General features: G+C 42.3%; 1 protein-coding gene across 2 annotated transcripts in view; it reads right to left on the reverse strand.

Annotated features, from left to right (window-relative positions):
* FOXN3 (forkhead box N3) overlaps positions 1-15,557 on the reverse strand; it is a 129,924-nt gene that overhangs the window by 101,821 nt on the left and 12,546 nt on the right. For both annotated transcript variants that reach the window (XM_010003706.1, XM_010003705.1), the window contains exon 2: positions 688-824. In XM_010003706.1, coding sequence (XP_010002008.1) covers positions 688-824 — 137 coding nt within the window. The remainder of the gene's footprint in view (positions 1-687; positions 825-15,557) is intronic.

Genomic DNA, 15,557 nt, shown 5'->3' on the forward strand with positions numbered 1-15,557 from the left:
TGTGTGTGTGTCTGCCCCCCCCCCGCTGGGTTGCGGTCACAGATTCTCTCTCTTCCCTCACTACTGTTAACAACGAGCAATAGCCTGATCAAAACCAAATGTGAAACAAATGGAAAAACCTGCCCCATGCTTCCTTCCTTGAGCAAGGCAGAAAAACGGCCATTGCTCTCCCTCAGGCCCCTCCGGGATAACCCGGAGGGCAGGGAGTGCCCAACCACAGCCACGGCTGTTTGAGTCACCTGGACACAGGGCTTGCCTGGAGACGTGAGGGTTGTGCAGGCAACACGGGCCCCAAACATGCCGGGGGGGGTGAAATCGAGCCCGTCTCCTCCCAGGGAAGGCACTGGGCTTTCCCCGGCTGCCAAGGGGACAAGCAGACATTTCAGAGCTTTCCGTTTGCCTACATGGCTTTCAATTTCAGGCGTCCTTTTGCGGAAGGCTCCGTGGCTCCCACACAAGCAGGATGGCCAGCTCTGCTCGGGGACACGGTGCCACCTGGCAGGGGGACGGACAGGTAAGGCATCCAGACCCACGCTGAGCAAGGCCAGGCTGCTGCCAGTGCTCCGAGGCTCTCTGCTAACACATTTCCAAGCTGCAAAGCTTAATTACATTTAACATCTTACCCAAGATTAATACGCAACACTGGATGAAAACATTTAAGAGTTGTAAAATGCATCTAGTTCTTACCTTTGATATGCCTGAGGAGATGTGGGAGGTGTATTGAACACATGCGAATATGGGTGATAGGGTGTCTTTTTCAAAGCCTGAATAAGATTTTGTCTATATTCTGGGTCTATACACCACAAGGACCCCTTTCCAATACTCTGCAAAGAAAAAAGAATTAAAAAAAAAAAATCAAATATTTGATCTAATGGTATAGCCTTATTTATTTAGCAGTACTTGTCAGGAAAAAGGTTTGGGTTTTTTGTCTGACAGAAGTTAACATAGTTTGCTTGCCAGAGATTATTACTCCATTAATAACATATTGCAAATGTATGATTTAAATCACACTTTGGGGGGGGAGAAGGGGGAGGACGGGGGGAAGTAAGAAAGAATGTTTAGTTGCTTTCCCCCTCCTCCTCTCTTTTTCATAGTTAACATAATTTAACAGTATCTGGCAATTTCCCCATCACCCCATATTGGAAAAATAAGAAGCTACAGTTACTGTTAAATAGAAACTTCGAAGAAAAGCAGATTCCTTTTGAAAGCAATTTTTCTTTTGCTGTTATACTAACAAAAAACAGGGCTAAAAAGGAGGGGTTTAAACACCCTAGCAACTGTTTTAAAAATAAAAGAACTTAATCCTTCAGCTACATGACATCAGCACCATTATGCTACAAAGAGGAAATTAATCATCTTTTCTCCCCTAAGGGAAAAAAGTAACCAAAAAACCCAAAACAAAAAAAAAAGCGCTCACATCATAATCAGAGTTTAAACCATTTAAGAGTTTTGTGAAATTTTTAAAACAACAGTTATTGTAATTACCCTTTCTGGACACACAGAACAAGCAACTCAATAAGTCAATCTGTAACATGAAGACTACACTAAAATTCAGTATTTATTCTGCAGTTACGAGCAGTGCAATTTCAGTCCTTGTCTCAGTCCCACCAGAGGTCAGGGTGTAGATATTTTGAATTGTTTTGTCTGGGTTCTCAAACAAACACAAAAACAAGTTTCCCTCAGCTCCATTATGCAAGCATAGAAAATGACAGGTTAGGAGCTGCCTTGGTCTGCTGAAGCATACATAAAAACAAACACCAACCCTAATTACTGACTGAAGTCCACTGGCAGGCTTTCAAGAGAACATTATAAGATTTTTGGTACATATTGATGTCTTCTGTAACAGGCAGAGGAGGCTGCGCTAACTGCCTCTAGCCACTTTCCAACCCAGGGCCATTATCCCTTTTCTCAGCTCCAGCTTCTACCAGCAGAGCAAGGCTCTCTGTTTCATATGTGGAAGAACAACACACACACATACACACAGACACACACACAAATCACACCGAAAGTGGGGTATTATTTTCTAAAGCTACAAGGAGGATCAAAACCAGACACTTGTTTCCTGTGGAAAATGTGTCATCTTTGTGAAGCCCTATCAACTCCTAGGCACTTCTCTGCCTCATGGATGACTTTAGGGCACACCATGAACTTGCAAAGTGCTTACAGACCTCCTTCTGAACTTGCAGACAGAAAATACGCACTACATTCTCCCTCCAAAAACCATAAAAATAAAAAAATATATCTTCCCCAATATCACTAGAGTGATACTACTAGTGTGGTAGTGTCTAGCAAGTTGACAGCACTGCATGAGACTTGGTTTGAAAGAAAAGGAGAGGCCTGGCATAACATGCAGAAGGCATGACTGCTTACTTTCAGGAACAAGCACATCTGCTGGAGGTGATGAAGAAAGAACAATCTTCTGCACACTGCTCTGGTGGAACTAGGAACATAGGGATTAAGGGACATTAGATTAAGGGAGTGGAACACCTCCCTTACGAGGAAAGGCTGAAGGAGCTGGGTCTCTTTAGGTTGGAGAAGAAGAGACTGAGGGGCGACCTTCTCAATGTTTACAAAGATTTTAAGGGCAAGTGTCAGGAGGATGGAGCCAGGCTTTTTTCAGTGATTTCTAGTGATAGGACAAGGGGCAGTGGGTGCCAACTGGAATATAGAAGGTTCCACATAAACATAAGGAGAAACTTTTTCACTGTGAGAGTGACAGAGCACTGGAACAGGCTGCCCAGAGAGGTTGTGGAGTCTCCTTTCCTGAAGACAATCAAAACCCACCTGGACATGTTCCTGTGTGATGTGCTCTAGGTGACCCTGCTATGGCAGGGGGGTTGGACTAGATGATCTTTCGAGGTTCCTTCCAACCCCTAAAATTCTGTGATATGGTCAAGCCTCTTCAGGATGTCAGGGTTCAAGCCCAACTCTCCCCTTGCTTGCCAAGGCTGCCCTACCAGAAGGCTAAAGACTCAAGGTGAAGCAGGGCCTTTGCATCATCCAATGGCCCAAGATTCTCAAGAGGCTAGAGAGAGACTGCAAGGAAGACTTTCATGTTGGTAAAGTACTACAGCAAATCACTGAAAGATCCACTGCTAGTGTCAGTGGTGGAAGCTGTGTGCCACACAACTCAAACCAGTTTGCAAAAAGAAGGTTGCTATGTTTAGCCTTCTTTTAAATATGGGACAATGAGCCAGAGACTTGACAGGATAAGCCTAGTAAGTGACTTTTTAGGCAAAGGACAGAGTAAAAAATAGAATCCAAACCTCTCAAATTCCACTTCCATTCTCCATCCAAGAGTCAGAGCAAGAAGAACATAAAATTTCCTTTTAAGTGAGCAACATGCAAAACTAGGAATGTTTTTCAGGATAAAACCTTTGCTGGATTCCTTACTCCTTACAGCATGGGATAAGCTTAACAAAAAAAAGAAAAAAAAAAGCTACACTTAAATATCATCTACCTTATTTGTACTTGCACAACACATTGTTTCCAAACTTCTCTATTTTTTCATTTACTTCCAAGACAGACTTTTCATCTACCTGGAAGAAATTACTCCGCAAAATCAGGGTTTGTTCAAGTGGAAGGCCTTACTGAGGAGTAACTTCAAAATCTTTCATTATTGTTAAGCTAAATTTGTTTGGCTTGCCCACGTTCTTGCAAAAGCCAAAAATAATCTCACTGAAAAAAATAAACTCTCACACAAAAAGTACTGAGAATAATTATACTCCTTGTTAAAAGAAACACTGGGAAGGCAGATTTGCTATTTTTTCACTGCAACTGAGCTGACAACATTTAGCAGCAAAACCAAATGTAATTTAAGGCAAAGCACTCCAACCATGCAAAGTTCCTTTTCAAGATAGTTACTTTTGTTTTTCCACAATCACACAAGAGAGCAGAAACAAAAAGAAAACTGAAGTGTCATCAGGTTAAGAATCCTTCTTGACTGTGGGAGGTGTGAAGAGCTTTGTTAACTGTCTGTTTACATGTGTCATTAGTCTTCCCATATACAGAGCAATCACAGGAAAGGAAATCATTTGAACTCAGACCCATTGGTTAGTGATTAATTTCCATCTCATAACACTTGGCGTGCTGCTTCACTACCTCCTCCTAGCCAAAAGTCAATAGTGGCTCCAAGCAAAAACCAGCAAGGAAAGAGGAAAAAAAATAATAATAAAATCCCTGCATTACATTTGTCTCCAGGCAACAAGTGACTGAGGAGTGGGTAAGAGCACCCTGATCACTTTGGCACCAGAGTGCTTTGGGACCTCCCAACACTCCACCTCCTCCCAGAGCCAGGCACAGCCCCCCTCTCCTTCAGTCCTGCCTATCACAAGTTACTGCTTCTGCAGCCCCGTTTAAGGTTATTAAAAACAAGGCGAGTGTCACTGTGAGTCCCCTTCACCTTGCCCAATAGGAGACTATAGCTGCAGGTAAGCTGGTTCAGATGTAGTAATGGGGAGAGAAAGCAACATGTAGAAGTTACCCCATAAAAGTTTATGGTGGAGTAATTTTTCTTTTTAAAAAATTGTGATTATCTTTTCTATTAAGAACTTGTTACGCTTTTTTCTGTCTCTTAATATATGTTTAGATTGTGTCACTATATTGTGTACTAAATCCCAACTTTTTAATTAATTTGCTCTTCCTCATACCTGAAATACACAAATCTGATTCTCCTCCAACAATTAAAACCAGTGCATTGCCATGAAAAGGTACATGATGCACTAAGTGTACAATTATTTTTCCTCCCAATGCACTGCATGCTTTTAATATCCTACTTTACACAACCTATTAGGATTAAAAAATGTGTGGTCATCTTTTAATTGAATAGAAAAAAAGTTTGGCATTTAAAAAGAAACTAATTTAAATACTGCTTGTCAGCTCTTTCAGTGGTTACAGTTGAGGATAACAGCATCATCCACTGTTAAACCCCTCATTATAAATATTTTGTTTCGTTTCCATATACCTCACAACTAGTTGCCTGGCCTTGGGTATCACTTATTGGCTGCCAACACTCAATTAAAAAACTTGTGTATTGAGCTCTTGTCCAGACCAATGGCTGGGAAAAAATATATCTCCCATCTATATAAAAATTCTGGCAAATATTTATTTGAGGAATTTTGTTCCCTGGCTATTTTAGCACAGACTTGAATGTGTTAGGAACACAACTTTTTTCCAGGGTTGTTCTTTTAATCGCCATACAAACAGTCTGCCCACACCAAAGCTTTGGGAAGAGAGCAGATACAGGAACTGCAAAACATGCACGCTTAGGGGGACACCAGCAATTTCAAATTGTACCTTCCGAAGCTCCAGTTACACATTTGCTTTCAATCCACATGGGACTGCACTGAAACCAGGGAGGAACAGATCCAGCCACCCACATCTCTTGCAGCATAACCACTAAGAGGGTCCCTAAGGAAGAAGAACCCTAAGAGAACACCCCCCAGAATGGATGTAGTGAATGAAGGGGGTCTGAGCTGCTGCTTCCCTTGCCCTTGGCTGCACTGTTCTCCTCCTTGCCCTCTTGCTTGTGCTCAGCTCTTCTTCTGCAAGCCCATTTCAGTAATTTTCCTCAAAGAAAACTGTTTTGATGGCTGAATTTTATGTCATTTAAACTCATTAAGTTGGCTCACATGAAGGGCCTGATGAGCATCCAGTGCTGCTGCAAAGCAGGAGATAGAGGAGGGAAGCCAAGGAGGAGAAAAGGAGATCTCCCTTTCTATAGCAGGAGCTGTGGTGACACCCCAATGCATCCCTTGGAACAGTACCCTGAGAAAGGAAAACCAGGATTCTCCCTGAATACAATGCAGCTTGGAAGAGGAATGGGAAAACTGGCATGACAGAGAGCAGGCATCCAGGTGACAGCTGGGGTGAGCTAGCAGTGAAGCTGGCATGCACAGCCCTGAGGGAAAGACCAGGGGAGCTGCGCAGCCCAGACCAGAGACACTGAGATGATGGGCACAGATGCATGTGGGCCAAGGAAAGCTGGATAGGCTATAAGAAGAGGAACTGAAGCAAGAGAACCACGAGTGTGTGAGTGACCAGAAAGCTCTGCATAGGCACCCAGGCTAGAATTTTGAGAATTATTAAACAGCAACTCTTTGAGTTAAGAATCTTGCAACTTCTAACAACCAAACAAAATAAAATCAAAGCCAACAATTCCCCACTGGGTAGGATCTGTCCTTTTTCTTCTCCGCTACCAGTCATGTGAGTGGCCAGGGCTCGACCTTCCTGAACTGAAACTGTCAGCAACATGAATTAGGTATATGACAGCTACAGGCTGAAGTGGTGTTGCTGTACACCATCTTTGAGAACTGTGCCATGTTGGTTACAGAGGTGCTTCAGGAACTGTAAAAACAAGCAGAAAATTCCTGTCAAAAAAAAAGGACATTTCCAACTAGCATCTGCAATCTCAGACTACCAGCACTGTAATGTATCTAAGCTGTTCCAGTTGCTAACATCAGACCTGTGAGTAACACTAATAACACTTTCTGCAGTAATGAGGAACCTTTTGGTGTCAGTATTCACCATTACTGATCTAAGGGTTTGCTTTCAGCATGGATGAAACCTAATATTGTTACAGCAAGTTAATTACCCTTTGCAAGTAATAGTGGAGGGATTACTGGATATCAAAGGTTCTTACTCTACAGAAATATATAACCTGAGCTCCTTGTGCCCACTTACCCTGTAACAGCAGGCTTAAAGCAAACCTTCACACAGATTTGCCAAGTTTATCCACAGGAATGCTGTGCAGCTTCTGTAGATGTCCAGGTATGCCAAGCAAGCACAGAAGTGTTTCTATAAGACCAAGCTTTCAGGTTTTGAAACGTAATTTTTTTTTTTTAAATTAGAATTGGGTAATAGAAATATCCATGATGCAACCACAGAATTTACAAAAACCATTTGAATAAGAACAGCCAGGTCCACAGTCTGAAAAGATAATCCATTTAGACCTGAACAGATTTCTGTGCATAAGGTACGAGAGACAACAATTCCAAACTTTTATGCCTGTATCACACCTAATGTGTAGGCACAATCCTCTTCACAGACATTGTGTCTCTGGAACCACTCGTGACTGCTTACACACCTCAGCATGAAACTTCTGGGAATGGTGAGAGCACTCCCAGGGCTGTCAGGTAGCAAGGACCCATACAGGAGGGCAGGAATGATGGAAACTTCAACCCATGAAAAAAGCAGGGTACCAGTCACTCACTACTTGACACTGCAGTCACCCAAAACATAGCGCAGTTCTGGAAACCTTGAATAAAGCAGGTTTCTGGTTGGTTCCCAGGACAGCAAACTAGCATCAAGACAAGTAGGATCCAAAACAAAACGCCCTTCTCAACTTATGAAAAGAATAAATATCTACTTCATACAAAAAGTGAGGTATTTTTGTGAGGAGATGGAGAGGAAGGATGAGGGTAAGTAAAATACTTTGAGTGGCACCTTACGACACCCTGCTTTTAGCATCTCTACCACATCAAGAGGAACACAGTAATCACTCCAAAATCCACCTCAGGAGAGAATGACTTGCTTAAATAACTTCCTTGCAGGATGCAGAGATGTCTGCCAAGCGACTTAAAAACCATCCCTCAGTACAACATATATTACACATTCTTCACTAAATATGCCGCTATTTTTGAAGGTTTGCAAACACTGTGCCGGCACTACTGGAAACAAGTGGCTGAAAATTCATCAAGACTAGAGAATGCAAGTCTACTGCAACTACTGATGCCATTTTGAATCAGCACTGCCAAGAGCAAGTGCAGAGAGACTTTTCAATATCCAAAGAGAACTTGTGCAACCACAAACACTACTCTAATGTCTGCTCAGTGCTATTCCCTTGCAGACAGTGATGTCGGGAAGAGCATACCTTAGTTTTTTACTTCAGCTACGCATCCCTCACCTTAGTATCACTCTCCTCTAAATGAAGGGCATCACTGCTAAAATAAGACCAACTCAGAATTGTAGTTCCTTCATTTACATGAAGCAGAATTCTCATACTAGTATCAGAACTGGAGAAAGATACCATATAACAAATTTTAAAGTATTTAGTTGGCAAATGCTCAGGAAGATTTAAGATAAGATGCTTAAGTTGGTCTGCTGGTCTGTTTAAAACTGTTATCTTTACTCATTGGCTTTTCAAGTTATCAAGACAGACATTATGTTGTTTGCTCTGCTTGCCTACACTGGTTCTCCAGTTTTAAACAGTAGTTATGAGTGGTCACAGATAATGGTAAACCTTTATCCTCTTTAACAGCTATGTACCTTGTAGATGAGGTTGGTGAGTTCTCTAGTTACTCCTTTTTTAAAAAAACTGAAGTAATTAGCAGGAAGACATAAACAGAGCATTTGAATCATCTAAGGTCAGCTAGTTCATTTTTTTTTAAAGAAAGAAATACAACTGCTAAGGAATTCTTAAAGAAAGAAAAACAAAGCCACTGCCAACGACTGCTATTATTATAAAACACATTCCTTAGATCCACTGTAATCTCATATAAAAATTACAAGTAACTATTCATGCAGCTTTAGGGTAGATTTTCTTCATGCTGTTCCAACATTTCCAGTACAGACCAGTGAAATTCTATACAGCCAGTTTTAAAGAATTGCACTATAGACCTTAACAGCAGTTTTAATGACAGTAACAACTGCATGGTAAGCATTTAATTTCCAGAAACCCTCACACAAAATCTCAGTTACCTATGAACTCGGAAGAGTTAGAAACTTCTCCTGCCCTTCTGAGGAAAGTTAAACAATCTCATGTTATGAGAAAACTAAAGTAATATTGGGATGCTGCATAACAAAAATTTAACACACATTTCTTCTGCACTTTTTCAACTCTTTTTTCAGTAAACTAGCAGTCACAGCTCAGCTCAAGCACAAAGCTGAAAAAGAGCTCTGACTAGCTAAAATACATTACCATAAAGATATGCTTATTTAATGCATGAAATTAAAGGTTTGATGGGAAGACTTACTGGAGTATAGTGTTCAACTCGAGTAAACCAGTTGCATCAAGAAATCACCAGCTTCTTTTAAGAAAACAAAAGGTTGGAGCTTTTTAAATCTTACTTTGCTCCAAGTCAAAACATCCATTAGCTCAAATCACACAAGTCCAAGTCTTTGCTTTTGTGCTCATCTCTTGATATTTTAGCCCACTTGCTCAAGGAGCTACCCCAGACACCAACAGAGCCATTAACCTTTTAAACCCTTGACTGCCTTTAGGAAAGAAACCTGATGATGACTGAAGAGGTGCAGAGGCATTTCCATGCTTCTGATGTCCTTCCGGTTACAAAATGGGCACCACCTTTCCAAATAGAGAGGCTGGGTGGTAAGGAACTTCATGGAGAATGAGAAGTATGATGATAGTGGGAAAGGACTGTGAAGCCTCAAAGTAAAGGAAAAAAAACTCCCCCAAACCAAATGGGAAGCCAAGTATGCAAACAAACAATGCTACAAGAATGAAGAGGCTGGACCAGTGATGTTGTGAAGTAACAGCTGGAGAAAAGGGAAGGCTGTGATGTTCCACAGTTATAAGAAAGCAAACCTATTTCACAGACAAGATGACAGTGCAAGATCCTGCAACATGTGGAAGTGCTACTGAAACACTCACTGTCCAGTGGTCTCTCAGTATTAGAGTTAAAGTCTCACCAGGACAAGACATATCAGAAGTTTTCTTTGTACCTTTGGACTTGCCTGTGCCATCAGAATGAAGGCCTTGCTTTGGGAAGAGGACACTGCTCCCTTCAGCAGGGCCTTTAGAGGCTGGCCTCCACACAAACCACCAAGGAGCTCCCTCTGAGTAGTGCCACAGGCACAGGTCCCATGGCCTTCTCTATCTGCCCCAAGTAGAGAAAAGAAACAGCAGGTACCATCTCTTGGCAATGGCTGCAAGACAGCACAGGAGTGACTGTGTGGATGGTTTGGGTTTTACACAAATGAAGGCATTCATGGACTTTCAAACAGTTTTTTTTACTTTGTATTCACCCTCATGAGTACAGAGAAGTCAGAAATGTGTGTGAGCCAGAAACCCAGAAGTCCGAGCTGCTGCCAAAGACTACCAACCTAAGACATGTTCCCAGAGTCCATGCTCCTGATCCAACAAGGGGCACATCAACAATGGGTCTGGAACAATTCCCCGTCATTTCAATCATGGTGACCCACTGCCAGATGACGCCATGGGCACAGCTGCTCTGCCTCCAGCTCCTCCAGCTGTCCTCCAACACACCCGCACCTGTACACCCAATAGTACAGGTAAGCTCGCACAATACTATTGCCTACAGTGGATCTGCTACACCACATTAGCTTCCCACTGCTCTGATCATAAAATGACTCCTCCAACAGGCTCAGGAGGAGTTGCACCCAACTCGAAGAGTGACATTTAGCCTGTAAAACACCTCCTTGTTGAATTTACATGCAAACCACCCTATAAAGCTATTAGGCTGCCACGTAGGAATCCTGCAAGCAATTGAAGAAAGCAGCATCATTAACTGCCCTTAAACAGTGCCTGCCTCCTAGATAAAGTAGTAGTATGTTGTTTCATGCTAGTGCCTAGCAACCCCAGACGTTCCCCAAAGCCTCCCCAGGCTAGGCAAAGGCCTGGTGCTGAAGACAGACTGTGACACTGCTAGGGAGGAACAAAGTGTAAGATCAAGCAGATGCAAGCTGACTGGGCTGAGAAGGCAGGAGAACTCAGAAGACCAGTCTATCACCATGACAGGCCATCACACAAGCACACTTGAGGGAGATTAGGTAGCAACTAGCATTAACAATGTTTCAGCCTATAGAATTTCTGTGTATACATGGAAAGTGTAATTATCTCTAGTCTATTGAAAAGAAAATTGAAGAGACACAGAAATAAAAGAATAAAAATAAGTGAAGTGCTCAAGGTCACCTAGAAAATCAAAGGCAAGAGAAAAAAAAATAAAAAATAAATCCCTGAGACTCCAGACCAATGGCCCAACTAGTGGGATGTGCTAATTTCGTACCAGAAGGCCACTAATTCAAATACCCACTGGTCATCCGATACTCTTCATGTTATCTACATTACGCAATTGGAAAAGACACAAATTGCCTTTTCTTACAAATATACAGTTATGTTATATGTAGATCAAGTAGCAATTTTAAAACACAACCCTTCACCTAACAGACACTAAAAAAATTATTCAACACTTATATCTGTGCTAAAGGTTTCTGGGTCATTTTTTTGTTTTCTAGTGTGTTAATGATGAAATAAGCCAGTGAGTGACTTTCCGGAGCAAGGGGTTAACAGTTAGTAGAGACAAGTAGGAGGGAGTAAGTTGCACTAAATCCATTAGCAGTGACAAATAAAAATAGAAATAAGGAAGACCGGACAAAAGCTAATGGATTCGCACCAATTCCCTCTGTGTTTATTTAATGTAGGATTTTTTCTTGCTTAGTATTTAATATTGGTTCACACGATGGATTGAGGGGGAAAACAGGCACTTGGATAAATTATTTGAGAGGCTGCCTGAATGTGGGGTTTCCAAGTGTCCCTGGGCTCTTTAGGAAAACAAAGGTGTGCTCCATACTGATCCCTGCTTGGTATCCTTGACAGATCCTCATCACCTGCAGCAGGCAAGCACTAAAGAAAAAAACCCTCCTGCAACAGAGACATCAGTATTATGGCACATCTATCAACACACAAATTATCTCTGCCACTTATATACACATATGCTACTTCACTTGTTCAGAGATACTTATCTTTTACTACCATTTCTCTTTCTCTCTAGTGTTTCTCATGGCTGAATGAAACTCCAGAAAGCAAACACACCCCCGTGCTGCAAACATCCTCCAAAATGACGCAACTTCTTGACTGCATTTGAAGCCTTCATCTCGCCTACACAGCACAAATAAGCATAAACTCATCAGGGCAGGGTCTGGCTTCAGGAGCCTCAAGAGCCTAAATGTCCCAAGGCCAAATCTCAGACTCAAAAAGCCTAGGACCTGACTTGATACTTTACCAAGGAGCCTACACCAATCCTCCTTCTTCCCAAATGCCAGGTACCATACTGCAAGGCTCTGGAGAAATGCCTCCTAAATTAGGCAGCAAGATCAATGGCTCTGCAAAGAAGATAAATTGGGGCAGCACCAGTTTAGCTCCCAGAGCAAAATGGCCTCCTGCAAGGAGGTCAAAACCAGCAGCAACACCAAGCACACTCCTGGGCACCCTGGCAGGACTAAAACAGCAGTGCCCGTGGGAGAGGGATCTGCTCACCCAGTGGGACTTGGCATTTTGCTTTTATTGCAATACAACACAAGCAAGAAATCTCACCTGAGAGCCACACCACTGAGACCCACACACGACCAGACGGGGAGCAGCAAGCCCCTGCCGGGCCTGGCTGCAGAGGAGGAGCATCACCACCTCCAGCACAAACCTCTTCCCACACCCTCCTGGAGAGCCAGACATAACCTTCTCAGGAGAGGCAGAAGCACAGCTCAATTGCATCAAAGCCTTCTGGCACAGGGAGGCTCTGACCTCAAGACTGCAAGGGAATTATATACCCAAGCAGACAGCTTGCTGCTAAGCTATCCACCTGTCTCCACCCACTACTGGTCACAGGTCACTAAAATGCACCTTCCCCCAATCCTGGCTGTAACTCTGGTCTTCTCGGGCACCTGCCCTGCAGGCCACCTGTACACAAGAGCATACAGACTGTTCCTGCGGCAGCTGGTGAGATGCCCCAGCCTCCCAGCAGGAGGAGATGCCAGGGCTACGGTGCCACTGCAAGCGCGAATAGAAGACACTCTGGCATGTGGATTAAACGCAGCGTGTCCTCCTCACCTGGTCACACAGGCAGCAAGTCCAGTCCCCTTGCCCATCCCACAGGCAGCAGCCTGCACCCACACCAAGACGAAAAGCATGCTACCAGCAGGGGTAAGGGAGGGGGAAGCAGATGAGAAAATGTCCTCTGCAGAAGGATGTGGTGGCAGTGGGAGAAAGAAAGCAACATTGCTGTGTCTCATCCAGTTAATCTTCAAAGATGGAGTAAGTTAAAAGGAACGATTCAGGAACTTCTCACTGTGGGAGCAGTTAATTCGTGTTGTGTCTACATTTCCTCTTGTTTTTAAGTCGACTGTAGAAGCACAGGCTTGTAAAAACACTAAGAAAATATGAAGTTGCTTAGCCTTCAAAGTTTTATTCATAGTCAGATTCATTAAAACTGTATGACTTCCTCTATTTTTTTCCTCCACACAGTATCTCAAAAATAGATTTTACAATTATAATTTTTAATATTTTTTTTTAATCCTTAGGGTTTTTAGGTGTCTGTATTTTCACAGGCATGCCTACATGATTTGCACCTGGTGGAACACTAAAAACAACAGATGCAACAAAGCTTGGCATGAAGAACTTCTCCAGCATGAGACACTTGATCAAGCACATTTTAGAGTGGATAATTAATACTGCATTTCAGCTTCCCTAAGCACCTTCACTAGTAAAACAGATTTGAAAGTGTACAGATAGTTTATTAAACATAGCAAAGTGATTACATTAGAGAAGTAAGACGTAGACTCACTAGTTAGCATCGATTAGACTCACTGGTGAGCATGGATTTAAAAGAAAAAAAATGAATATATAAATCTAGGGTTTTTTTCCAAGGAAGCCAACAAGTCCCTGATCAAAACCTACAGCTTGGCAAGAATAGGATGCACAGGTTTATTCATGTTAGTTCCCAGGCAGACTAGCTTTGCATCAGCAGAGTATTAATCCTGACTCAATATATCTTCTTCCTTTGTTTAAAGTCCACCTCATTTTTCCAGATGTGATTCCAAATCCCACAGTGGTTTTGCTATTTTATACAAAAAGCAAAGGAAAAACGGGTTTCCTCAAATTCACAGCAGAGAAAGGCAAGTGACGGAGGCAGCAGCAGAGAGCCTGCCTGCAAACTCACTGAAACAAACCCAACAGAAATAGAAACGTCACTCACTCTTCAAGGCGCTCTTTTGGCTAAGCTGGTAGCAAACAGGATGTGAGCATCAGTCACTGTGTGCAGAGAAGAGGTTATTCAGAATAGCAAGTTCAGGCACAGACCAGTTCTTTTACAAAAAAAAATGGGGGAAAGAGGCTTTCAACCCACACACCACAGCCCTGCCTACGTGGGTTTTCCCTGCTCTCTTTTTAACTGAATTACCTCGCAAGCAGACATTTTCAAGTGTAATGCTAACAGGCAGCCCCCATGAAACAGGGCTGCACAGGGAGCCTGTGTGTGCGCTTCAAGTATGCTGGGAGGAGAAGAAATGACAGGAGAAATGACACATTCCTCAGCAAAATAAGACCATGGACTACCTCAGCAGTGCCAGCAACCCTGAGAAGAGTGACTGGGGCACTTGTTGAGAGACACACCATACACAAGAAGGAAGGATTACTACTAGGTTTGAACATGAGAACTAGAAGAAAAAAAAAAAAAAAGAGAGTTTGGAGTAGAGAATGGGAAAAAGAGAAGACATCACTGCTTGATGGTATCTAGAAGCATCTGGAAATTAGAAAAGCTGTACCAGCATCTACACTGGGCTAACTCATCATCTTCACCCTCCCACTCATTGGTGTTTACTAGCAAGCTATTACTCATTCTGATCACCATGTACAAAAAGGTTGCTGATCAATATTGCACAAGGGTGATTAGTGCTCAGTGATTAAACTTCAGTGTATGAATTTTTCTGATTTAACATGCCTGAAGTGGAAAGAAATGGGGAGAAAAATTCAGAGCAGACTGCAATACTGAAAACCGACAATTTGCCCAACATCAGATGTTGATGTTGTGAAGAGTTCAGAACTAACATGGAAAAGATGTATGATATTCTCAGAAGGATGGAAAACTGTTTTCCTCCAAATTATTAATAATCAAATATGCCTTTGAACAGACCTGCCATCTAAAGGAAAAGAAAAATCTCATAAATGAGATTGCCATTGAGGATGCCAAAGCAAAGCTATTTTGATGACACAGGTGTCATGCAAACAGGCCTGCTGTGACCTGAGTCACTGCTCCAGGTCTCCTGTGATCTTCTTCTGTATCAGTTTCACACAGGAAGCCTTCATATTTGACACACCAAAAATAGCAGATGGTTTACAAATTAAAATCTTGCTTAAAAAAAGGTTGCAACTTTTTTCTTTTCTGAGATGCAAACGCACTTTCAGCACAGTGCAACTATGATTTAAAGCACTTACCCTGCCACATGTTTCTCAGAACCGTTTAAGAACAGTTCCACTTCTATGCGATGCAAGTAAGAAATGAGAGAACTAAGAAGGGAAAAAAAAAAACAACACAAAAATAGTAATCAGAAATTAATACCTGAATGTGAAAAGCAACCAAAAATAATGTACAAACTCTCTTACAGAGAAAAATGTGTATCTAGAAAATGAGGTCCAAATTGCTAATGGCCCTATGCAAGGACTGAGCAAAAAAGGAAGGGGCACTTTTACAATTGACTCCATCCTACTGGTGAAGTCACACCACCAGTATGCTTCATCCTACTGATGATGAAGAACTTTGACAACAGCAATCTTACCTTTCAGAGCTGCTTAACATACCAAATCCTGCTGA

The sequence above is a fragment of the Chaetura pelagica genome, unplaced genomic scaffold (genome assembly GCF_000747805.2).
Source record: "Chaetura pelagica isolate M959 unplaced genomic scaffold, ChaPel_1.0 scaffold48, whole genome shotgun sequence".
Lineage (NCBI taxonomy): Eukaryota > Metazoa > Chordata > Aves > Apodiformes > Apodidae > Chaetura > Chaetura pelagica.